Here is a 26,329-nt window from a genome sequence, read left to right as displayed (position 1 = left end):
TTTGTTTTACATTCTCTAAAATCGCCAGTAGCGGGGAACATATCATGTAACATACATGATACACTTTAGAAAATTTAGTGCAGGTAAAAAGCTGAATTCCCCCGGATCTTCAAAAATATTTGAAACAACAAAAAAAAATTTATTACTGAGAAAGACAATAAATTCGGTAGCAAGCGATAGGCTGTGCAAGCTAAACCCCGCGGGAGGAATCATCGAGTTCAGTGATTTATATTTAGGATTAGGAGTCCATTATACCAGCACATGCGTCTTACAATGCCGGCGACACATCAACGTCGGAAGTCGGCGTTTCGAGCTCTTGCTGCAGATGTTACTTGTTACTTAGTAACAAGTTCTTTGATAGCGATGTCACCTTATATTTGCCGGAGGTCAGCTAGTTGCTATGCTTTCAAACCGTTCAAATTTTTTACACGATTTCAATATTAGTTTTGCAAAACGACAGCACGCCCGCATTACTTGAAGGTCACACGTGGTTTTTATCGATTTTTTATCTGTTATCAACACCAATCCATTTAACTGACTTAGTCGACTTGCGTGGACTGCCATCTAATAATAGCTATTGACGGTTGTATCTATATCTATAGCAATTGGTTACCCCGTGACATGTAAACTGTGTCTGCCGTTGAAATTTCTTGCATGATAAAATAACGCTTATCCAAGGACTGATACCACACGAGGGAATGCGGTGTCCGTTTTCGATGTAAGGGATAACACAGCAGCGTTGCAATGTTTCAAGTCCATACTTGGGTAAGATGAACGTGACTTGTCTGATTGTTGTGCCGCTTCATCCCACCTAGTGTTGTTGACAGTTTCTATTTATTTATAGGAAGCCAACCTTTACTAAGCAAAAAAATATATCATGGAAACGATGAAATAGTTTATAATATTGGATCAAGTTTGTTTATAAGTCGCGATTGTTTTAATTTGTTTCCCAACAATATCTAACATTATTTTTATCTTCGTTAAATTGTAAAACAAGCATGTGGCCCTTATTTTTTGTATTCTCAGTGTGTTGTCTTTTGGTGGAAACTAGGACCCAGATCGGAAAGAAAGCAAAAATTTGGTAATTTTTGTTTTAATGATTTAGCGTTATGTCGGAAGTCAGGTCGAATACAGTTTTCTCAGTCGATCCAGCAGTGCAAAAGATTAAACAATGATAAACACGGTTCTCACATGAAAGTTAAGAATAGCCCGGCGATAAACATGAAAACGGGCGGTTACAAGTTTGGATTATGATGCAATTTTTTCAAAACGTTCTCAGGTGAGAGTTATTTTCAAATGCCCCTCATCACGTCGTGGAAAATTTCTCGCACCTTCTCGTGTATTCCCAAAGTGAGGCTTGAGCCCAATTATCAGCACTTGATACGTGAACTATTTTTTATGACATTTGCTAACTGATACGTGGTATAAGTTTAACTTGTTTATTTTTATCGTTTGGCGAGACTCAATTTGTCTACTCCGGTCTTAACTCTTGTTTGGTTCGTTCACGATCGAAAACTGAATGGACTGAAATTGATTCACTATTTCACTGCTACCCGTCGATTGTCAATTTAGTGTGGAAAATGATGACTTATTGCAGACACTGTCTCGCAAATTATTAGGAAAATATATTATCCAGAGTTGCAAAAACATTGCGTGACCTATAGCCACAAAAGAGTCTACTGTAGCTTTCGCGACTAGTTGCGTAATTTGTGCGGTTAACAGTCGTGCGACGCATTTTTTTTTCGGTCTCGTGTTTTCTCGTTATCTCTCGATAATCCCAATGTGGGTGAATGAAAATATCATTGTAAAAGCAAAAGCATGTGCCCTTCTTAACTCTATTATACAACATTTGATCAAATTTTCAGTCCCTTGATACTGATGCACTAGACCGTTACCGTCTCCCCATGCCAAGTGCACTCTCACCCTTCAATTAACCCAAATCGAAACGGCGTGGGAGATGAACATTGCGAAACAAAACAGCAAATCGACTGGATCGTGGGAGTTTATGTCAGAAATCTTGTTTAGCGCACCATTCAAAGTTGTCATCAGAATTTCCACCTAAGTTGGCTTGGTTAAAGTTAGATGTTGTTAGATGTTTCAGAGAAAACTGGCTCAAAATTTCTTAAGCAAAGGGAAGTTAACCGCTTAATTGTGGAAGGAACTTGAATTCATTTGTTTCGGAACTTTGAACTTCCGCGGGTATCCGGTTTGATTGGCAATTTGCGAAATTTTGAAAGGTCATGTTTACCCTTTCTAATTTTAGATCCTTTTCTCAGTTGTTGTTCACGTACAATTAGGGTCAATCAACAATTTTCAGGTGTGATGTTTAATCCGTATTGCACAGTATTGGATACACGCGCAGTTAGTGTCAGCAGCCTCACTCTCGATTGGAACTAACTTTAAGGAACTGACAACGGTAAAATTATACTTCATTTCCCAGTTAAGTAACTGATCACCGTCGTTGAGGCTTTGTAGAAGGCTTTTACGAGATGCATGACTAGCGACACCTAACTGTCCGGTTCGCTGACAATATGTATGAGTATAAATAATATCTATGGGAATAATTCAGTAGTCATGGTAGATACCGCTGACAATGTGTATGAGTATAAATAATATCTATGGGAATAATTCATTAGTCATGGTAGATACCGCTGACAATGTGTATGAGTATAAATAATATCTATGGGAATAATTCAGTAGTCATGGTAGATACCGCTGACAATGTGTATGAGTATAAATAATATCTATGGGAATAATTCAGTAGTCATGGTAGATACCGCTGACAATGTGTAGGAGTATAAATAATATCTATGGAAATAATTCAGTAGTCATGGTAGATACCGCTGACAATGTGTAGGAGTATAATATCTATGGGAATAATTCAGTAGTCATGGTAGATACCGCTGACAATGTGTATGAGTATAAATAATATCTATGGGAATAATTCAGTAGTCATGGTACCCGTAGATACCGCCATTTTATAGTTTGGTTCCTACATGGAGCCATATGCCAAGGTTAACCCTTCCTTTTTTTTTTTTTTTTTTAAGAATATTAGTGCTAATTTGTAACTCGTTTATGAGTTACAAGCATCTGAAGGAAAAAAAAAATGGGGTCTTAGGGTGGTTGTTTTGTTGTAATTATAACTATAGGAAAACGATCAAAACCTGTTGAGAACTAACTGGGCATTTTTCTGAACCAAAAACCTCAATATGGTTTGATATATCTCCTCCAAAAGGCGAAATTCGTTTCATTTCGGATCACCGCGTATTACAGTCATAATCCAAAGATTGATTATGTTGAAGAGGAGCCTGATACTCTTGGTCTGTATATATCATATCAGTCATATCATATCATAGTATCAAAATAACCTTCAATTGTCCACTCATTTGGGCAAAGGAAGAAGGCACAAAATTACTGAAGGCGAATTCTAGTGGTTTTGCGGATATTACTTCTTCGAATGTCAACCGTAAGAGTTCACATCATGCAAAGGGTTTGCCAAAAGCCATTTACAATCAAATCCATGATCGCCTTAAAAGAAAACGAGGCAAAAACTTAGTCATGGAGAGCCAGAGGGAGGTGAAGTTAGGGTTATTCATGAAAAGTCTCCCTTTCAGTTTGAGGCAGAGAAACGTATTGATGAAACCTGGTTGATTCTGGCTCTTTTTTTGTAAACATTATGTAAAATGTGTTTAGAGACCAGAACTTTGGTGTGAAATGGATTTAGATGTGTTTTTGTAACTAATGAGGTAATGACAGTAAAAATCTGATCAAATATCTGGTCTACATACATAATCATGCATTGTACCTTTTGTTCATATCTGTGTTATGTCAATAAGTAAACGCTTGTCATAAGTTTGAAGTTGTAACGTAACATAATTCCTTCCTCGTGAAATATTAACTGTACAGTGGAACTGAATTTGAGATTGAAAGTATCAACAGTAAACTATTTCAAATTGCATTGTACGTGCTTTCATTTGTTTGTTGTTCTTGTGTGATAACGAGTATTTTTTTTTTTTCAGATTTATTACCTAGCACTTTCCTAACCACATTTGCTGGATGTGTTACTAAATCATTCTTTTTTGAGAAACAGTTGATGTCTGCTGTAGCAGCCCAGCTACATCTAAGAAAAAACTCAAAACATTTTTAGGAAAGCGTTCAAATACTTAATGTAAGGTAAAACGCTTTTGACTATGTGCATATTTTTATCGCTATGTAAATTTTTTTTTTATCATAATGCGCAACTGAAAACTGCTTCAGCCGGTACCCATAAACTTTTAGCACTTTTTGCGTAGCTCGATCCCGGCGTTCAGCGGATGAGGTAGAAAGCCTCGTGGAAAGACAATAATGTAGGTAGGGGAATTGCAAAGTCAAATGTAACTGAAAACAAACTTAAAGCTTTTTGCATTTCAAAGGACACGTGGAGGAAAATTGATTTTAATAAGCAAAGAATAATTTCCATTTTGATTCTTTTTGTTTTCAGGTGACAGGTTATTACAGTTACAACCTAACTATTTACCACGCTGAAGAGGAGGTTGAGCCTTTTTTGTCCAGCTGCTAGATTTGGTCAGCGCAAACTGCAATGGAGATGGATTTGGATGGCTATAGACTTAGTTTCTTCAAAAAGAAAAACCTTGCAGGTCAGCAGCGACCACAATGTTTGAAATATGCGGGGAGGAAGTTAACTAGCGGTAAGTCATGTCAGCTGGAGGGGGCTGCGTTTATCTTTCTGTACATTGCAAAACTCAGGGTACCAAGAGCTCTTCCAGTTAATTTTCATAGGTTTATAAAGCAATGACATTATAGTTATGGAAACAATGAAATATTTCATTGTTGCTTTGTCAGTCTTGTTTTCTTTGCTGATACGATTTGGCAATTTTTGTTTTAATGTCAGTCGATGTATGTAGACAGGATTGATTAAAAGTAAGTTAGAATTGGTTTTGGTTGTTATCTGATCAGTTGAAAATTTAAACTCACAAATTTAAATTTAGACTCACAAAGCTGATTAAAAGGCATTGACACGCAAGCAACCTTTACGCGGCAGAAGGCCTTATCCCGTTTAGCTCTTTTTCGATAAACGTCAAACTCGTGTCAGTGATCGCTTTTAGGAAAAGGGAGTTACGATGACGAACGCCAGCATTGTTGGAAAATTTCGAATTGGCAATGGTGCCCTCTTAGTTGAAGAACGTTTTGCGTATGTGGGGCGTTATGTTATGTTATGTTGTTATGTAAATGTTATGTTATGTAATATGTCATGTGACATGATGAGAGAACCTGACCTCGTGCGAAGAGATGTTTTTCGAAAAATAAAGCGTAATTTGCCATTTTGAAGAGGACAACACGTACTCACCTCGATTTCTAGTTTCGTTTTGTTTCTTTCTTTTGTTTCTCTAATTTTCTTCGTATCGGTTCATGCCTCAATATATCAACGTACTACAATACTCTATATCAAATAACGGAGGAAAATCGTTTTTGCATACTTTTCACAGCAGGGGATTTATGATATTGTTGAGGGGCCGCCAAACCTTGTTGGTAAAGAATGCCAGTGAAACACGTTTGAAGGCTGAAACTCGTGAAACGTTGAATGGATGCTTCCTCTTTCAGAGACCTGCGATGAGGCGGATAGAATATTCAAATTCTCTGGCGAGTATGGCCAGAATACTCACTGGTCAATATAAAAAACGACCTAGCGTGTCTGCAATTTCCGCAGTGATGTTTAAGACAACAGAAAGTATTTAAAAGTACTTGAAAGTACTCTTAGGTAGCGACATTAATATTGTTGGGTTTCCCTTAACAACAGACAAAAGTGCGGACGGATCGGCTTATAAGCAAAGAGGAAAGCCGGACAGAGGAAGAAACTCTCAGAAGTCTCGAGATCAGTGCTTTATTTTGTTTTTATCTTCTTAATTAATTGTATTTGTACGTGTACACCCTTAATTGCATTTATTATCGCTGTTGGGGGGAAAGGTGTTTAGTTCTATTTCTGTTTGACGACTTTTCATTGCACAGGAAGACAATAACGCAAGTGGTTTCTTATTCCACATGTTATAACTCTTTCTTTTGATTTATAGACGGCATTATTAGGGGTTTCATTAATGTTTCCAGCAGGAGGGCAACTTGTTTTCACAGGCAGGCAAAACTTTTTGAACTAAGCTTCTTTATAAGATAAACTTTCATCCAGATGGTCAAACCAAGTGGGCAAAACCATCCTCACAACGGTCAATTTGCCTGGTGCCCAGGCCCTTAATGAAACCCCTGCCTTATGTTCAGGCTGGAGTATTTTTGCTAAGGTATTATTTCAACACGCTCTTATTGGCGCTAGTAACTTATATCACTCTTTCAACCAATCATGTGCCGAAAAACCTTAAGAGATTGATATTCACCGTTTTTTGGACAAATGATAGGCCACGCATGATTTCTTTGTTGTTCATTGTTGTATTGTTTTCGATATCTTTGGTTAAACGAAACATATTCGCGAAGCCCTCTTGTTTGAGGCTGTCAACTTGAAGTTATTTTCTTAAATAAATCATAAGCGAAGTTAAAGGTTAAGATGAAGCTTGTGTCTTTGAAACTGATGGGAAATCAACGATTCAGTGAAACACGAATCGTCCCCATGATGGGAAATTTAAATAACACTTTGCTTTTCGAAGCGTTGTTATAAGCAATATGGAAATTACGAAACAAGAGAGCTTATATTCTTACTGTCAAGTTGAAAGGACTTGAAGCTTGGAACAAACTGGGTTTTCTAATAGGAAGAAAGAATTCCTGCTTCTAGCGCCATGCGCTGTTACATCGGCCAGTGTTGAAACAAAGTTTTTTTCTTTGCTATAAAATCAATGGCGATCAAACTTTTAAAAATGTGATTAGCGCAATTGGCTTCATTATGTTTGTTTATTGCGTCTATTTTGCAGATTTAATGTTAAGGGAATTGGCTATTTGTATTTCACACCACATATGATAACAAACCACTCCATTTTGGTCTCTTTACCATTTATTATCGCCATATCTACCCATTAAGCTATTCTATAGTTAACAAGATAGCAAATCAATTGTTAAGACTCATTAAGTTAGCTTCGAAACTCAAATGGACAAGCTGACGAGGTTTGGTCAACACGGCCAAAAGATGCATTCTGACTTTTCTTTTTCAACCGCTCAGTGTGCTACAAAGAAGTGGTGACGGTTAAATACTTAGTCACTTTCATGGCAAACTTCGGAACTCGAGACTGGGAATTTATTTACATTCTCCCATAATTTCTGTCGTCATTATAAAACCAATTCTTTAAATACGTTATCATAATGTGATCCGATACAGGGTGTTGTATGATTAGAAATCATAAGAAATCAATGGCTATTTTTTATTAAAAAAATTTACTACTGTGAAAATTTTCCATGGGACGTAATCTTAGTTACAAAAAAAATTCAATAGTTAATATGCATTTTTTTTGTATTTTAGCAAGTTTTCACCCGCCGATTTACTCTCTTAATGAGGAAGTCTACGAATCTAGGCGGCCAACTTTTCATATCCTACAGAAGCAAAATTCATAGCACAGTGATTGGAGGGAACTTCCGTCTGAAATCAACTCAGTATCTCTATATTTTGCATTGACACTCACGTTTCTGCTTTGCTTACGAGTTTTTTGCGTCTTTGGCGAGGAACAACGACAAATTTAATGATCGCGAAGTTCATTTCTTACGGCAGCTAGCTGCATGGCTCATTGCTTTAAATACCTTCTTCAGAGTGTCAGTGGAGAAAATGATCTTTGACTACTTAAAACATTCTGGAGCAAGAATTTGCAAATATCTGATGTATACTCCGAAGTATTTATAAATCCACCCAGAGTTATGATATTGTCTTCTGTACTAGTATTATTGCTTCTCCTGAGAAACTCATTTTCGTTGGTGAGACTTTTCTCTAGCTGACTTTCCTATCTTTTGTAACTAAATTGATTTCATTTCCCTATCACTGTTTCTTAGCATGAGTTTAAAATTTCCATGAAAAGTGCAGTTAAAGAGAAGAAAAGGTAGACCTTTAAAGTTTAAACAGCGGTACTAATGCAATTTACATAGTTACTGCTTATGCGAATTCAAATTTTCGTTATGTCCTTCTTTGTGAGTTTTCCTTGCTTGTAAACGTAAATAAAGACACGTTTGCTTTGCTCGTACATCAGCTCTCACGAATTCCATGTACAAGACTCTGCATGCACTGATTCTGCAAGCAACCTAGTCTCCATGATAGTTGTGTCGTGTAGAAATACCAAAATTGCGTATGAACGCTGTAAACTTGCAAAATAATTTTGCTCTTTATGCCCTCCTTCTGAAATCCAACAAAGAGGCTGCTGCATTGTGCTCCCAAGCAAATGCAAAGTGTGGTATTTTCTGAAAGTATAGCAGCAGCCTCAGCTAACTACATCAACTGTTCAGTCTTCACCATTAGACAGAGAGAGGACTGTTCCAGGTTAGGAACTCAAACTCCTCGTGTTCTTCACTGCTAAACTCACAGCTTGCGTATCTTTTCAAATGGCCCAATGCCTTTCTTCTCTGTCTCATTTCTTTCCTCAAAGAGGTTTTCTGGCAAACTTTCTGCGTCACATGGGCCTTGACAGTTGATTTCTTTCGTCTTTCAAAGAAGCATAGCCCGCATGCCCACCAAAAGTCTTCTTCGGCAGTTTTGAAACCGTTTGCCCTTCTCCTTCCTCCACTCGTGCAAGCCGGCGAACGGTGGCTCATTAGTTTTAACAGATTGGGAAGATCAGGTTGTTCAACAATGTAACGAGCTCGAACATCGCGGTTGTAGTGTACTGATACCTGTCAAGGGAACAGAAATTTGAAATAAGAAGGTCTTTACGTTTTCGCTTTTTCCTAGAAAGAGGGACCGGTAAGATTATCCGTGTGAACATGGTTACAATATGGCGGAGAAGTTAATTCCAATTTTTTCCGGTAGCCATGGGTCTCAACAGATAGCTTGCAAAATTAGGTGAGATGTTTTCACCCTTTGGGTCTTCGTCATATTTCAGAAGCTTGATGAGGAAACAGGCAAAATAAAGCCCTGCAATGAGGGTTCCGTTCGACAGTCACTTAACTGAATTCAAGGAGATTGAGTAATTGTCTAATGCTAGGGTTTGCATTATTCATAAAAGTAACTATATCTTACTTACTTTTCTCTTATCAAGCCTCGTATCTGGTCGAAGAACAACTTTTCCGAGAACAAGCGGATTTGTTGATATCGTCGTCGATGTTGAACGGGTAAATTCTTCTTTTAGATTAAGCTTTGAGAGTTCCTGACGAAGCTTTGAAGCTACTCTGTTGACAACGGCGTTTGTGGCGTGTGATTCTGCTAAAGAAACATTTAATAATATTGCTTTAAGACCAATACTCAACCCATCACACCTTTAAGATATATTCTGTGGTAAGAATACTCTTTCCTGCTGTAAAAGTCCTTTAACTAAAGATTGTTCATAACTTCGCTAGTGAAATCTGTGGCGTTTCTACGTTCTACCTCAAGATGTATAGGTTCTCGCGAAAAAGAATATTTTACCAGAACCTGATGATGAAAAAGTACGTACCTACTCCGTCGTTTTCAATTTCGGAAAAGGTAAAGTTCCTCGGCGAATGGTTGGATGTAAGTTTGTGGTCAGATACCTTGCAACAATGCGACGGTAATCTCTGAACTTCTTTTCCAGCGATGGCTGAAAGAGAACAAGCAACAATGATTTTCTCAAAATAATTTCTTACGACTCAAACGATTTTCTGTCGATAAAATACGCTAAAAACCTCCTACAACCGACGGAGAATGCACGAGACGTATCGTTTGGCTCGCGAAAGGCATGAAAAGAAATTACTGTGACAAGAGTGAATTGATTCATGTGGCTTTGCTTGCCAGTTGTCAGAATTTGCATCCAAAATGGACCGATAGTTGCTTTACAGAAAAGATGAGACCTTAATGCCGTGAGGATTATTTTACTGATGAAACCTTTAATGGTTTGTGATTACTACACTGGCTTTTCTACAAATAAATTTTACGACTATACATTGAAATAAGTAGTTTCCGTTGAAAATTTCAATGCTGTTCGTATCGTAAAAGACGAGAATTTTAGAGTAGCTAAAGTAGCTAACGCTGGTGATCTTTAACTTCACAATTTCCCTCTTTGCTTTGATTTGGCTCACACAGGTAGAGATGGAGGACAATGGTAGATATAGGATTAGTCAAACGAGGGCGAAAAGAGGAAGACGGAAGCAAGAGACGCTTGCTGCTCTGCTCTCCCCCACGTTGGCGTCAATGGCCTTACAACTTCCTACTAGCCCAAGCACTAAGCAGCCCTGCTTGTTACACCTGTTTATTCAATTACCGCTAATGAGTCTGCTTTACCACAAAATCACCCATTATCGAATGATACTAAATTTGCTCAATGCAAGAGTACTTTCTACTCGGATGTAATGACCTACGTTGGCTTGTTATCAAGTTTTTTCACTCATGAAGATTGTGGGGCTTTTTATCCTACATCCGTTAGCCTGTGACACGATGATTGGTTCTTTTCTCACTAAGGCCGTATATCCTTCCGTTTGTCAGCCATCGAATACGAAGCATTATTGTTATTACCTTCTGCATCAAGTGATGAACACATAACGAATGCCCTCCTAGAAAGATGCAGGGACCACTTTGGAAAAGATTGTTAGCGTAACAAGTTTTCTCCGTCTAAGGTCTAGAGAAACTTAATATAAAATCCCTCCGTACGAAAGTGAGCTCCTACAGTTTTTTTGCGTGCAATGGGCATCCCAATAAGGCTATAAACAAAGACCCTTCAGTTAATCAAGGGACATGTTTCTCTTTTTTCAGGAAATATATGTCTGCAGACTTATATAGAGTGTTCTCGTTCTTCTTCCTGTCTACTCCAACACGCCATGTATGGTTAATACAGGAATACAGTTATGCTTTTTTCATGTGGACCGTTTAGACCAAATGTTTGACTTACTCAATTCATCCTGTTCATCAAGGGTCCTGGCCTTCTGAGTTGCTCTTGTAGTGATCCTAAAAGGTTTTGATTTAATGGTGGTAACCAATCCCTCATGAAAGTCCATCATTATGATGAGCTCCCACTTGTTTCTTTCCATAACATCAGCCTTCTCAAGTCGGTACACAGAGGATCCCTCTTCATTTCTGTGCACTGAGCCCAAATCTACTGAAAGGACAGTCTGTGTCTGATCGTGTTTCTGAAAATTAACTTGCAGCTCGACGGGACCTGTGGGGACATTTCCAACAGAATTAAGGCCGATAGTTAGCAACCAGCTATTGTTAAAGAAGCTGGATGGTTCAGATTTCTGAAGCTGAATTCTCGTTAAACAACACATGATAGTGATTTTTTCCTAGTTTAATTCATTTGGGAAATATAGTGTGGTCTCTATCTTAGGTGCTGGTCGTCCAGCTTAAGTCGTTTTTTTCATGTTTTATCGTATTCCTGCCATTAAGTGTTTATTAATCATGCCATTATTTAGGCGATTGTCTCTTGCAATGGAGATCGAGAGGTTATCCAATTTAGTCAGCAGAGAAACAAACCTGTTGTGTCGTGAATTCTTATCGCAGCGTCGGGACATCTTTGAACGTAAACTCGAACTCTCTTAATTTCATCGGAAGCACGGGCTACAATAGTTACTTCTGAGGATCCTAGTCCATATTCGTATTTTCCAGAGCATTTTTTCGTCTTCTTATCGTAGGTGTCCATTAGGTTCATAATTTGAACCTCTACCTCAGGTCTTGCATATTTTGGTTGATATCCTTTAGAGGACAGGTTCGTCTTGGCGCCACAAGCAGGTAGAAAACTGTGATCAGCTGTTAAAAAAAAGGAAGTTGACGTGAAGAAATTTTGCGAACCCAAAATTCAGAATAATTGCATCATGCGAGACACAGAAGGATTTTCAAAACGGGTTTTTGTTTTCTTTAATTTAAGTTTATTCATTTTAAAAATCAGTGATGCATCCACTCAGAGGTGGATTTTCCGCATCTGCTTTGTACGTGACAGTCTTAAATAATTTAGAGTGACTTCACTGTTGTTTTATGAAAGAATGTTTTGTATGGTCGGATATTGAATATTTGTAGACAGATTATATTAGGAGGCGGTACTCGACCTTGGCCCAAATTTTTGTTTTACAGTAGACATACGTCGATCAGGCCACTGAACCGTACGTAATTCGTTTTATCGCTGAGCTATTTTTGTAAGTCCCCTCAGGCATAATATTTTATCCGAATGCAACGAACGTAACTTGCAAGAAGAAGCACCAGTTTGATGATGAAATGACTTAGGAGTAGAAGAGCAATCCTTGAGGCCTCATTGTGAAGAAGTTGTAATGGGGAAACAAAGGTCACGTCTGTTGACGAAGTTGCATTTTGACATTGTTCGTTATCATAACTAGCTGAACTAATACGGAAAAAAGACTTGAAAACAACACCATAACCGGACGTAATTAAAATCGCGTGTGTTAGCTAAACTCATATGTATGGAGACAAACTTATTTAAAAGTGGCCAAGTAAACAAAACACAATACGATATACCGATATTGGCAAAGGCCTATAGATATTCTTAGAATGTTTATTAAGGTTAAATAAAATGACTTCCTCTATCTCATGCAGTATCATTTAGAACATTAACATATTCAGCAGCTCTATGCAAACACCTTGAATGTTATCACCTGCAGTTCTAAGGGAACAGGTTATTGAACTCATGCATTATCTGCAATAATGATGTTTTTTCCGCCGGGCGTGGGCAAAAACTTTTATGCTCAGAACGCTTTCCTCTCTCGTCGATCAACAAGCATAATGATGAATCCTCTTTATTCAGTCTTACTGTTACAAATGATGAAGTAAAACCACTACTTATAACTGCTTTGACATTAAGCTGTTGTAGAAAAGTAAGACCCAGAAATTTTTTACTTAAACATAGTGCTCCAAGGTTATTGAGTAGGTGCGCCATTGAGTTGCTGAAGCGAAGAGGAACTTGTTAAGGTTGAATAAACAAAAAAGAGAAATGCTAATTCAGTCATGCTATAGATTTTAGGCATGAGGGTAATATAGAGAATAATACAGCAGTTTGACAGTAGTCTGAAAAGTGAATGTTGCACACTGCTGCTGAATCATTCCATCCTTCATTATACCTATATGTACTTTGATTCTCTAATTGCATAAGTTCTTGAAAGTCAGTGTTGTTATGGGACAGTAGACTCATGGCAACTTTGATAACTTGAAGTGGTTTGTCATAAATCAGTGGCTACTTCACTTGGCGACTGAACTTCATAGAAAGCTAATAGACTAACTTCTGTGGAATTTATGAGTGGGCAGACTGGAGCATGCGGACAAAATGTATTTTTACCCTAAATGACCAAAAAGCTCTCGAAAAAACTTCCTGGTTGATATCGGCTTAGATCAGATGTTGCATCCCCTGGCTGTTTACATCAAATGCGCGTCAACCATCTTGTTATAATTTACCATAATAGGAGACTAGGAGATGTATCACAACGTAGAATTTTTAGTACTTTGCTAAAAATCAAAAGTCATTTCTAAATAGGTTTTTTGTCACAGATGATCAAGTACGACTTGCAAGAGGGATAAAAAACAATGTTTTTTGTGGGACGGCTCAACTGAAACTGTAACAGTTTAATGACGCCCGTGGCTTGACAGCCCCATTACATTTCGCATTTTTGGATTAAAGTCACGTTTTGAGCGTATATTTGCAGTTTAACGTTTAAAGTACAGCGCTGTCAGCTTGTGATGTTTTGATGCTGTTCAGACGAAATGAGGGTGGGAAAGTTTGAGACAGATCGCTTTTCCCTCTTTAGATCATTTGAAACGAATATTAGCTAACGGTCGGATAAAAACTTTTAAAAAACTAGAGCTGATAAAGACGAAATTTAAACTAATCGCCCTGTTCCATAACTGTTTATAGAAACTCTGAAAATTGCCAACTAAATATTGGTTTTCTTCCGACCGAAATAATCTTGTCTGTTACGTAACAAACAAAGTAGAACTTATGTTCTTCATAGAGCCAAAAAAGGTTGCTGATACCCAGCAGGATTTCTTTGTTTTTCACATTCTCCACGACCAAGCTACACCCTGAACAACACTTCCACTATCTGTTGGTATCGTCCGGAAAAAAAGCTCGGAGCATACCAAAATACTCTTACTTGATGGTGCATGTTTTCGTGGAAAACTATAGCAGATGTACAATTTGTTGCAGAGCCCTTCAATTCAAATATTTAAGTCCACTGATGTCGGACAATAAAGATATTAAAGTTTTCTTGTCGTTCGGGGTATGAATTTCTTCCCATAGAACTGGTGTATCTCTGCGAATACCCAGAAGATGAAAAATTTGTGTTAGTGTTTCGTTACTTAGAAGTTTCACCGCGAAACTTTATCCCCATATAAGTATGGGGTCCTAATTCTTCTCATTTTTCCCCTTTTTAAAGAGCATCTCGTTGAAAACAATTTCACTGCGTCAAATAGGGCTGAACAAGAAAGAAAGATCTTGGTGTCTAATATTTGCACAAAGACTGGAAAGAAGGAAGAAACTGAAAAAGAAAGAAAAGTTGGACAACAAGCACATTAACTTGTCAGTGTCTGGTAGTGCTTTCGTTCTGCCGCTTAGTATAATGAAAGACGTAAAGACATTTCACAGAGTTTTCAAGTGTTAACTTTGTAAAATAAGGATAAAAGATGAGTTGCAGGTGCAAAGAACATAATTGAAACTTTACTTTGAACTTGGAACTGATTAAAACGAAACCTGTAGTTCAAAACATCGGCGGATGTTGAGATATGATCGCAGAACGTCGTAGTGGAGTGTCCTCTTTGTTGGGTGACTAATGTCTCCCAAATCGGCGTCGTCATAAGTGTTTTCCTCTCTAGTCTACTCTCATGAAAACTTACGAACTTTTCAATTCAAACAATTTGAAACTTTGTGAAAGACAGAAAGAGATCTTTAAATATATTACAAAATGAGCGTTTTGTACAGGGCAAAATCTGAAATCTATGACAGATGAAATAACTGTTATTTATCCAAACCTTAACTAATCCCTAGTTCCTGTCTTGACGGGTTAGTATAACTGATGGAAATCAATATTAAGTTTAAAGAGGCAGATGACATACCTCAGATACTATTATTTTCACCAAAAGTGTTCGATAATTTTCCATAAAAGTCAAACGACTTAGATGTAAGAGCGAAGGGAAGTTCTTACCTCTCAAGGTTAAAGACATCTTCCAGGGAACTTGCTTACTTGTAAATACTAATACAGGAACTGAATGAAATGTAGAGCCATCAACGCAATGGCTGGGAAAAATACATCGTTCATTTCTTACTTGCTTAATTTCATAATTGTCAGAGAAGATTGCTCAACAGTTGCAACACCCAACTTAAATATTTATCAAAAATGTGAACGACCCACGCTTAAACCTGCAGGGCAAGAAAGCATTTTTTTTGTCAGAAGTCACAAGTCGTAACTGTTAACTTTGGGTAGATTGGAAGTCATCTCCATTAATTCAATGCTTTGTTTGGTAATTTAAAAACAGTTGGGTCAGCTTCCACATTCCGGTTTTAGCTAACTTCAGCACGACTTACGGGGGTTTGACTTTGACGGAACAGATTCACATCTGCTCGGTGTCACCTAGATACATACGACATAGGTGTAAATTGTAACTTAACTAAAGGAATCAAAGGGAGACGTACATTGTTTTGTTAGCCTTTCTGAACTAAAGAGATCAAAGAAAGTCGAGTTTTATTGGGTACGAATTCAGTTAGCTTCGTAATGGATTCGAGTACTTTACCCGACTACAAGTCGCCAGTGACCCTTCAAAGTAAATTTACTAGATGAGCGTGAACAGGAAAACAGCTAAAGTTAGATGAAAGTGGATAATTTGCGGGAATCGTCGCTTATATGGCTATTTATAAAGCTCTTGTCGAAAGTGCGTGATCTCGTTATGGTACTAAAACCAGTTTTAAGTATGGTCATCAATATGATGAAGACGAGAAGGAAACAGGACTTAATTATACGCTAATCATTCCAACAATATTTGACACCAACTGAAAAAAGATTTTATTCCCTTACACTTAACACTTCCTTGAAAATCGTTAGATAGCTTTGGTGCTTGATGTTGGGTCGTGAAAATGTTCGAATTCCTGTCTCAAAAAATTGGCTTCGACAATGATCGCAAATTCTCGGTCGTCTTCAGTATCGTTTGGCCGACGCTGCACTCATCAGGGTTGAATAAGACTCAACGGGGAAAACGTTAGGGTCAGTTCAACGATTTTTTTTACAATCAGGGAAAATTATATTCAGAACCGGAGGTTGCTTAGCACGTGCAAGAAAAAGGTGCTTCGAGTCCGCTACATGTACACATATAAAGACCAAACATGAAACCCAACTTTTCGAAATGGAAGTCATGAAATAAATCACTGAACTACATCACGATAGCAAATGAAGCCCCAATATTTATGCTTTTATTCGCCATCCAGCAACCAAAGAGGGCTTGTTTGTTTTCATACACTTCGCCCTCTAAGAGCCATTTGACAACATTTATTACCTTGTTATGTTAGTTGTGTACCAGATGAAGCAAAACTGTTGAAATAGTAAGTGCATTTGGCGAAGCACGACCACCAGTCTCAGTGTTTTGTTTTGACTATTATTACCTTTTGTTGGCCTCTTAAAGTACATGCAATTTTTTTTTTTTCAAGCGTACCTTACTTTCTGCAGAAGATATAAGATAGGAGGCAAGCGAGCTTGGGTTTGAAAACGTCATTTTAATAATACCAGAAAGCAATGTGGACGCCTCACAGCGAGTGTACTTCGTTGCTGTTTGCCACGTACAACATTCAAGTTGTTTGGGTAGCATACCGTTCCATTACGTTCCGCCAATTCTGATGTTAAAAAAAAAAAAGAAAAAAATCCCAGACGTACCTCTTACGTTCCAGAAACTTGTCTGCGCTGGGGCTTCCCCGGTTTGTGAAGGCAAGAGCCACTCGCTTTGGTTGAACCCGGCAGATAAATCGTCGCCACACTGCGCCCTAATAAACTCATCTATGTCATTTAGCTGTTGCTCTAACTCGGGATCTAGAGCGAAAAGACTCATATTCTTCAACACCAGTCAGTCGAAAGGAGCGTAACGACTCTGCAAGTGTTGTCTTATGACCTGGGAGGAAGTCGTTCCTTAAATCTTTCTGAAGAGTGAACCAACAGCTTTTGACAGTGAGTGGGAGTTGTTTCCGGCTAGGATGTCTAATAAACGGAAAAATTGTGACGTATGTTCTTTGTTCCCAGGGTCGAGCGTGGTATCCGGGTAATTGTTATTCTAGCCAGGGCTGTTTTAATGCAGTGACTAATAATATTTGAAACTCAGTCTCGAAGCTATGGTGTATTATAGTTTTATACTAATGCATTGAAAATTGCAGATAGTACAGTTTGCCGCCAGCGTTCGTGACATAAGTGGCAACAGTTTTTACAATTATGTCTAACTGTTTTTTTTTTTCCGTGACGTGGCTGTCTCGCTTAGTTCTACAGCTTTAATGAAAATGATTGACTTAAAATTGTGTCTGAATGATATATCGTACTGTCTTTTATCAATTCACAAGTTAAACAATTCTCCAAACATTTTCTAATTCTTTTCCTTTTCCCCATGTAGACGCCTTGATTTTCTTGACCTTTTGAACTACTACCTTGTAATACATTTAACCGCAATATTTACGCTTTCGACCCCTCTTTCCTCAAAAGTACGTTCCATAAAATTATGTTATGAATTTATAATCGTCGCGCCTTGCCGCATGACATTAGTCACCGTTCCTGGAGTGTAGCGCTCTTGTTAAAATCCTGCCAATCTGATTTCGGGATCTCAGAGCTGAAATACATTTCGTTGTTCGAATTTAATCAATGAATCCGATCAAGGAAACAGATTAAATGAGGGGGTATCCAACATTTACGCACCCGACCTTGCTACCCTGTTATGAAGATTTGAAAGACAAAAACATTTGCTTAGTACCCTCATGGTATTGTGTTTAACTTCATTTGTTGAAACAAAAACAAAGAAGGTTATATGGAATGTGTAAATGTTTTGCTTCAGAGTTAGCGTTGTACGCGAAACTCAGTTTTGATGAAGTACTCTACTTAGATTGCTCTGTCTCTCAGTCACGTCGCGTTACGTTATTGACGTCTTCACATCAAACCTTGCACAACTTTGGCTCGCAATGACGTAAATGCGTCACACCTTCCACGCATGCAGCATATTGCGAAATCCAAAATGGCGGCTTTATGTCACGTCTCCGTATGAAGTCACGTCATGTCGGGTTTGCAGTCAAAACAGGCTCAGCTGGCCATAGTTTCTCCTCATTCAGGAGCCAATAAGTTTTATTCATTGTCATTTTTAAACACCTGAGAAAGGTTGGTGGATCAAACGCTTGTCTGTTCTCTAAAAGGTTGTAGTTATGCTGCTTATCGATTAGCGCGGTTGTTATCGATTTACGTGTGGAGCTTGCGGGAAATAAAAGCTATAAATAGTGATTGTATATTACTCATATATCATTCCAGCCTCTCTTTGTATCTTTACTTGCTATAACAAGTTTATTAGTTTATTTTCATTTTTGAAGTGAAGGCCACTGAGCTACAATGCTAGGTGGAGAAACGCCTTTCATCGTTTATTTAAGAGTGCTAGGTTTAAAAACACGATAATTAAACAAAGTATGGAAATTTGCTTTATGTGGAGTGTGCCAGCCCCTTAGTCTTCAAATTGAATAAGCAAAGTAATCAATAAGTTTGACATGTCATAACGGATTAGTTATGTACCACGTTGTTAATCTTACCCCAGCTCTTTGTTTAACCTTCTAAATCTTTAATCCTACTTTGAATCCAAATGAACGTATTTTAACTGCTTATTCTATATCTTCGCTCTTTATGCTCTTTTATTTAGTCAGAGGACAAAAGAGGGAAGTAGATAGCACGAAACGTCGAAAGCAATGATCACCGTTAGGATTTGTGACCTAACGGCTGTCAACGCTCTAAACAAAGTTTGAAGATTCTATCCCGATAATATGATACCGTAAAACTAACAACAGTCAATGATTAAGTCAGTTTTCGCATCTTTTATAACATTCGCCTTTAGATATTTCCTGCCATACGGATCAGCAGGGTTTCTCACCAAAGATGGAAGTGAAATATATATGTTGGCTTATTTCCGGCGTTGCAGTGACAACCTCCTTTTCAGCACAGCACGTTCCTTTCCTGATGGTTAATTTAGCTAAGAACATTTTGAGTGGCCGTATATAGTAAACGGAAAAATAAATAATGGCACGCAAGGGAAGTGTTTGCTGCAAGTCTGTCTTTGCTGTCATTGCGGAATTACTCCTCCATGCATGTTGGCAATGATTGATAGCCTTTCGTACTTGTAGGAGATCTTAAAAATATTGGGATTCAACTTCCAATTTCTCATAATCGACTTGTGCTCCTTCAGGTGACACTCCATACTACGCTTTTATGACTTGTAGAGCTTCTCTAGTTTCGTGCTTTGCTTACTTGATCAAGGCGGAATTCTTGGTAATCCATCCATACCTTTTTGTGACTCACACGGTCAGCCTTTGAATTTTCTTTGCTTTACAATTGCCCTTTAGGTTGTTATGTAGTTGTTTTTACGAGAATGGGTTTTCATTTTCCAACATCCTCGTTTCATGATTTCCAAACTTGGCGGGCAACCATAACTACCCTGCATCTCTCAGTTAATCTGTCTTTCTTGAAACTGTTGATTAAATTTTTAGTCACTACATTTATTGCAATCACACGGATACTCGAGAAAATTCCTTACACTCAACCCTATCGATAGACGTAACACGGTATTGTCTAGAATGTTCTAACTGTAAAGTGGTGTTACGATTGACATGATAACACATTAAGAACTCAAAAATCCTAACCGTAGGTTTTTAAGCACAAATAAAGCTATATAAAATCAAAGGTCTGGAATTTATATTCTTCGTCCGAGACTCAGATTTTTTTACTGTTTCAACGCGTTACAAACCGAATGACAACTTTTTCCAACAGAACTTGATTTATGTTATTGATTAAAATAGTTTTGAATTAGAGTCACGCACATTTTCCAAAATCAAGACACCCTTTCACCAAATTAAGGTACGATGAAGATAGCAAAAGTCCGATGAACTGGGGTCAATTTTTTTAGTTGTCCCACGCTCGCGACAAAATCGATGACAACTTTATCACTGAACTCAAGTTGAATATTAATTCTACACATTAGTCAGGCACATTTCCCAAAACCAGGGGACAGTTTTATCCAGCTAAAATTAGATAACTGTAGTAAATCAGCCTTCTTTTATTAAATGTGCCACAATAAAAGGTGGATCCACACAACCATTTCTTACTGCTGAGTTATTTCATTGGCCCCGTTGTTGCTTTAAGGGCTTCCCGCAGCTCACTTTACTACAACGTTTTCCTTATTGAAATGTACCTGCCTTGACACACCATGTCACTTTATTATTTGGTTAATTATCTATGTTATGCCCCAACTCAGGCAGCTAAACACACCTGTCTTTGGCCTTTAACCAGGGTTTTACTGATGTTACGCGTTGTTTAAAAATTTTAGGGTTTTGTAAGCAAATCGTAGAGAAATATATGCCATATCTGCTATCTTTAACCAATCCCTCATAAGTTCGAGCACGCTTATTTCCCCTGAGGAAAAAATCATTTTTGATAAATAGTTTCTACCATTCGTTTTGCCATTTGAGACGAAGAGGTTATGCTCTCATTAGAAAGTCAAAATTACAGTTATATATTGACTCTAGTTATTTTAAATTTTGCTGGTAAACATCCGTTCCAATGACGCAAAAAAATTCGCAAATATATCATTGAAATTGTCAAAGGTTATATTTATGTCACGAAACTACGAATTAGTTATATGCGATACAAATAGCTTTCTAACTAGCTTTATCAGTTTAACCTTTTTTTTCTCACATACAGGTAACGCTATCACTCTAAAAATGTTTGATTCATTTCTTGTGTTCTTGTTACATCTAATGGATATCTCAAGTTTCTCAGAATAGTTTTGAAAATGGCCACTGCTATTAGTATATTGGTTAAAAACACCAGTTTCAAATTTTTCACCAAACCGGTGATTTTTGGATGATTTCTCTTCTTTTCACTCTCTGTCAGTTTCCCCTTTTTTTTCGTGACATGCAATTCTGTTGCGTAGAAAAGGCGATCGAAACATAATTGTATGTGACTTTGAGAGAAAGTGTCTCGGGATGCCATTGTTTCTGCGCCTGACGACCATTCACGCGTGGAGTTTGTCGTTCCGCCGGCTGAAGCTCGCCATTTTTTCACCACATCACGCAATACGAATTTATAGAAAAACTTTTGAAGAAGCATCAAAGAAAAGAAACGGCGAGTTTCTTTAAATAACAGTAGCAGCGAACACAAGGACTAAAAACGTACTCCGCTGAGTAACTGTAGAAATTGCATTTCGCCTGTGCGGATCATTTTGTTCTTACAGATCAGAATACATTTCAAGATGAACGGGTCACATTATTATCAGCCAGCCCAGTAGATATCATTTGAACTTTTCGCCGCGAGAGACTGCTCGGGTAGCGTTTTGATCTATTTTACACCACACACAGCAGTCGAGACTTGGTAATTCCATTTTCAAGAGTGTGCTCTTAAATCTATAATTATAAAAATTCTTGCGAGATACGGAACTCAGTGAGATTGGGAAGCACTGAAATACTTTTTGAATGGATTGACACTATTATGGAATCTATGAAAAAAAAATAGACACTACAATCTATTGTGCATTTACCACACTGACACGAAGAAGAAGGAGAGGTTGCTCTCAAGTTTAATCTGACTGGTTACCCTATTCACACGCAGGCTCAACGAGTAGGTCAAAATGAATGTTAAGTCATGATCGAATGTCAATGATTTCACTCTTTGATGTTTCAGAGGGGCCAACTTTGAAAATTAAATCTTGAAAATACCTCAAGATTCCCATTGTAAGAGTTTTATCACGGGAGTTTAGATTTCAATGAGTAATAAATTTTTCATGGTGGTTACCTCCGAACTGTCATCGCCAGAGGAGCCGAATAAATTATTTATCAATAGCGGGTGGTATATTCAGATCTATTACGAGGCGCTAGTTGTAGAACAAGACTTCGAATTCCGAAAAGAACTCACTAGAGGAAAATATAAGAGCATGGCTGAGGTGATTGATGTCCGCCACATGTGCTTTTGCTTTGGGACTCGTGTGGTTGGAACCCCTGTGAATTTTCTTATTTACAACAATAGAATACTTGGGTAGCGTGACAATGCATGTAAAATACAATAGCGGTAACGATATTTCTTAGTTCAAGTATTTGCCACTATCGTAATCATCATCGAGACTACAAAGTCATTTACTCTCAGCTTCAGTTATCACAGTCCTTCAGAACTTGATTGTCTACACGTTTGCAGAGGTAGTATCGCCGTAAGGATTGTGGTATTCGTTTCGCACATGTCAGAGATTGTTCTAGTCTGCAAAATGTTAAACTTCATTAATGATAGAAGCCCGCTGCACCGGTCCAACTTACCCACCTATCGGTAACAGTTTACAATAACGTCACTGGTATTCGCATTTGATTTACAAATCAGTCTCCCACAATAGTCCATGGAGGATCCGAACTTTACTTTTTAAACCAACCGTCAAACAGATCCCAATTCCTTCGTTGTCCTGTTGTGAATGCGACTGACAAACATACTTGACATATTAAGTGCAAAAAGACCTTTTTAATGTGAGAAGCGAAAAATTCTGTACTCGAGTATAGTGAAACTCGCCCGAAAGTATCCGCGCAAATTCCCAAGTTATAACTGACGACTGGTCTCGGTTTTGTTAAAGATCGGGGCGTCGCGTACGAGAAGTTCAATGCCAGGTGGCACAAGTCTTCATGAAGAATTAAAAAAAGAACACATGAACACCTACGTAAACTGCTTACGTCAATCAGCTGGCACCCTACCATGGCGTTCAATTTGATTTTGACGCTAAACTTTGACCGAAAAAAAAATATTTGCTCCCTTTTCTTTGAACTTATTTTGCATTATCTCCCTTCCTCTTTTCAATGCATGTTAATCAGAGACCCTCTCTCCCGAAAGAATACTGGCGTGGCCTATTTCTAAGTTGAGAATGGGCTTTTAATGGTTGGTGTTAGAGCCTTATTTACAACGACGTACGTTGTATCATGTGTGACCAGTCCAAGGGAAAATAGTTGACCAATGCTTTGGACTCGTAACCTCCTCAAAATTGTTTTATACTAGTAAGAAATATCGCACAGAAAATGTCAATAGAATGAAAAGAGTTTCGGTCAGTGGATTGATTGCTATCACAATATATACGACTAAAAAGGAAACGTGCCTTTTGGATTGAAAGCATCGCCCAGGTGACCCGACTCGCTAATTTTGACGCAAGTTCGGGACCTGTCAGCAACTGAAATCGTAATCTGCCTGGAAGCCAGAACTGTTGAATTCCCATTAAAACTTGTGGTCGATATTGCTCTAAGTATACCATGTTTGGTCAATTCAGAACGCTCAGTTCAGATTGCGATAGCGAAGTTCAGCTTCAGCTCCTGGGCAGTTGTCGATAAGGCACGAAACCCAAACCAAGACTTTACTTAAAAGTGGTATTTTAATTTCGCCCACAAATTAGAAAAATCTTCTCAATTGTTGTACCGGCAAAACTTGGGAAAATTACAGCCGTCATAAATAACAATGATGAAGTTTTTAAGTCCCAACAACTGTTCCATTGGTGAGCTGGCCGAACCCGTCCGGTTCAATTTGTGATAGTGCGGCCTAGCCTCAGCTTAAGGACCTTAAGCGCTGTTGAGATATCAACGTGATGGGCATGAAACCTTCCCTGGGACTAAAACGTCTTATAGTAGCTATTTATTGACTGGGATATTTTTTCTTGGCGATTTAAGAAAGTGGTCTTGCATGTGCTTGTATCCCAGTGTAGTAGCACAATACCATTTACACTGCATAGCCGCATGACTGTCCATATATTAAAATCACTTTAAGATGTTTCGTTAACGATAACTGACATACTGACATTGGGCGGAAGGACGTGTTGAGCTTACGGTTGGTTAATTGGCGAAAATGCCCTTCAGCCTCAGCGCCATCGAGATATCCATCTTTTGTGTAAGAAATCCGCACTAAGACGTCAAACAGGTGTTTAGTTATTTGCTTTTGTTTAGGTTGCATGTTTGTCGTAACAACTTCACACAGCAGCATTTATAGCCTTCTTACTTAAGTACAACCACTCAGAGATATTTCCGTGAAAACAACTGATATAACGCAGTTTGACAGAAGGAAAGTAAAGCTTACACTCGGTTCAGTTTTTGATCGCCAGAAAGCAATTCGCTTAGATATAGATCGGCCTGTGTATAAGCATACCGAGACGGTAAATCTGTCATTTTTGCCTTAATATTTGTCTCTTGCACGGTTGGGCAATGACTGAAGATAGTTGTCTCAGTTGTGCATATGCGCCTTTGTTAAACTACTGCCTCGTGACTTTAATGCGAGCCGCTATAGGTTGCCTCAACCATTACAACTAAAATGTTAAGGCGGGGCGGAAGTCAAGCTCAGTCACAGCGAAATAACTGATTCAGAAGTATACACGTGTTGAGTCGAATGCTGGATCAGCTCTTTGAAGTGAATTTTTTTTGCTATGAACAAGTTTTTTAAACCTTTGTTTTTCTTGTTTTTCACCGCCGCCTGGTTAGCTCAATTGGGAGAGCACCGGACTGCTGTGCGGGAGGTCGAGAGTTCAATACCGGCCGGACCAACACTCAGGGTCTTAAAATTAACTGAGAAGAATATGCTTCCTTTCTTTGACATCAAGAAATGGTTAGATATTCTAGTCTTCTCGGATAGGGACGAATAAATGGAGGTCCCGTCTCCTGCAGGGTTGGGGTAGGAGACGTTAATTTCCCACGCACGAGATTACTGTGTGATGGATGTCCTCCCTGGGGTGGGTTAGGTGGGTTAGGTGGGTAACAGGACCCCCGTTGATACCAGTGTTTATTACACTGAAGGGGCTATCCTGTATAAATATAAATGTCTGTCTGTCTGTCTGTCTGTCTTAACATTTCAGCTGGGATCATATTAAATTTCCCCTCAAGCTTTTCTGTTTATTACTTAACGAGTATATATAGTCACAGAAGGGAAGAATTACATCTTTAAGATTTGCTTTCATCTGATGATTGCTCCATTACGGTTTAAACATTTAATTTTTTTCAGCTACTTCGATAAAAGTATTGAGCAGAACTATATATCCTTTGAAAATGAAAGTAAAAGCAGTCCTTTCGGATTAGGAACGAATTTCCTCGTTTGTACTGGATCAGAGCGAGACGAGGCTCGGGCAAAGAAACCACCAGTTACAGCTCCTTCTGTATTACGTAACGTCAGTATATAATTGGCTCATTACGGGAAATTATATTGGGGCCATTTTTGTTTTTGGGATTCAAAAAATATTTGCTTAACTTTCAGTCTCGTTTACTGCACTATGGAATTAAAATGGAGCTAGTTTCAGTCATATTTTTCAAGGCATTACTTAAGGTATTTTTGAAGAATTACTTTAAGTTAGCGTCGTTCTTAGTTCCAATAAATTTTCCCCCATAGAGAGATAGCAACCTTGAAAAGGCGGCGTAAGGTTGCTTATAATTCATAAACTTATTTTTTCACTGTTTAATAGAAATAGAGCTGTTGACCTACCTAAAGATGCCTCTCCAATTTGTGTGGTTAAAATTTTGTTGTTGTTATACTCAACTGCAACATCGTTTGCACTCTGTTCCATGATAAATTCGTCAATATCGTTTAACTGTTGGTCTAATTCAGGATCAATAAAGAACAGACTCATTCTCGTTAGGACTTTGAGTCCTTATGATAAGAATTTTACTCGGGCTATTTATCAATGATGTCCCGGAAAGAAATTCGATGCTCCATCGCAAAGCGTCCGGAATGGGTTTCCGGTTTGAGGAACTTCTAAATGGAGAAGACGTGATGTTATTCTTGCAAGAAAGTTCGCTGCCAGAGTTCGTGCGGCCAATTAATTCCTTTTTTGGGAAACCCCTTCTTTTTTTTTTTACCACACTTTTGACGCATATCGGCCGTATTTCATGGTGGTCCTGGCCGAAAATTTCTCAAGTTAATTATTTGTAACATTAACACACTTATTTTGTCGGTGCTAACTGAAGGGATGGTCCTACAGAAAACCCGAAGAAGAAATCGGTCGTCATCTGTGTGTGATTGTCAGGGTGATGGGAGTCACTTGAATCTGATGATGACTTCC

The 26,329-nt window shown here is 38.3% G+C and overlaps 2 protein-coding genes across 5 annotated transcripts in view; one reads left to right on the top strand and one right to left on the bottom strand.

Annotated features, from left to right (window-relative positions):
- LOC111332757 (uncharacterized) overlaps nucleotides 1-10,941 on the top strand; it is an 18,078-nt gene extending 7,137 nt beyond the window's left edge. Inside the window, exons 7-12 of the mRNA XM_022938189.2 lie at nucleotides 603-765; nucleotides 4,020-4,173; nucleotides 4,481-4,688; nucleotides 5,798-8,971; nucleotides 9,168-9,240; nucleotides 10,166-10,941. The gene's annotated coding sequence lies outside the window, so the exon portion shown is untranslated. The remainder of the gene's footprint in view (nucleotides 1-602; nucleotides 766-4,019; nucleotides 4,174-4,480; nucleotides 4,689-5,797; nucleotides 8,972-9,167; nucleotides 9,241-10,165) is intronic.
- LOC111332745 (uncharacterized) lies at nucleotides 7,334-26,329 on the bottom strand. 4 transcript variants are annotated; one of them, XM_088757622.1, is made up of 7 exons: nucleotides 25,753-25,873; nucleotides 16,930-17,247; nucleotides 11,549-11,821; nucleotides 10,968-11,234; nucleotides 9,561-9,683; nucleotides 9,153-9,331; nucleotides 7,334-8,802 (listed from the first exon to the last, which is right to left on the bottom strand). In XM_088757622.1, the coding sequence occupies exons 2-7, from the start codon at nucleotides 17,099-17,101 to the stop codon at nucleotides 8,428-8,430; spliced, it is 1,389 nt and encodes a 462-aa protein (XP_088613748.1). In that variant the 5' UTR covers nucleotides 17,102-17,247; nucleotides 25,753-25,873; the 3' UTR covers nucleotides 7,334-8,427. The 4 variants fall into 4 exon arrangements, with proteins under 4 accessions (XP_088613748.1, XP_022793906.2, XP_022793905.1 ...); XM_022938171.2 differs by lacking the exon at nucleotides 16,930-17,247 and having other exon boundaries at nucleotides 25,753-26,329; XM_022938170.2 differs by lacking the exon at nucleotides 25,753-25,873 and having other exon boundaries at nucleotides 9,153-9,328; nucleotides 16,930-18,008.

The sequence above is a fragment of the Stylophora pistillata genome, chromosome 4 (genome assembly GCF_964205215.1).
Source record: "Stylophora pistillata chromosome 4, jaStyPist1.2, whole genome shotgun sequence".
Lineage (NCBI taxonomy): Eukaryota > Metazoa > Cnidaria > Anthozoa > Scleractinia > Pocilloporidae > Stylophora > Stylophora pistillata.
Note: the sequence above shows the minus strand (reverse complement) of the source record. Positions and strands in the feature narration are given on the sequence as shown.

Bases quoted from the DNA above. Each gene is read 5' to 3' on its own strand.
- LOC111332745 (XM_088757622.1), bottom strand. From the start codon at position 17,101: ATGAGTCTTTTCGCTCTAGATCCCGAGTTAGAGCAACAGCTAAATGAC. The intron at 11,235-11,548 runs GTTTGTTTCTCT...ATGTCCCCACAG, and splicing joins AAGAATTCACGACACAACAG to GTCCCGTCGAGCTGCAAGTT. The intron at 8,803-9,152 runs GTAAGTAAGATA...TTCCCTTGACAG, and splicing joins CGAGGCTTGATAAGAGAAAA to GTATCAGTACACTACAACCG.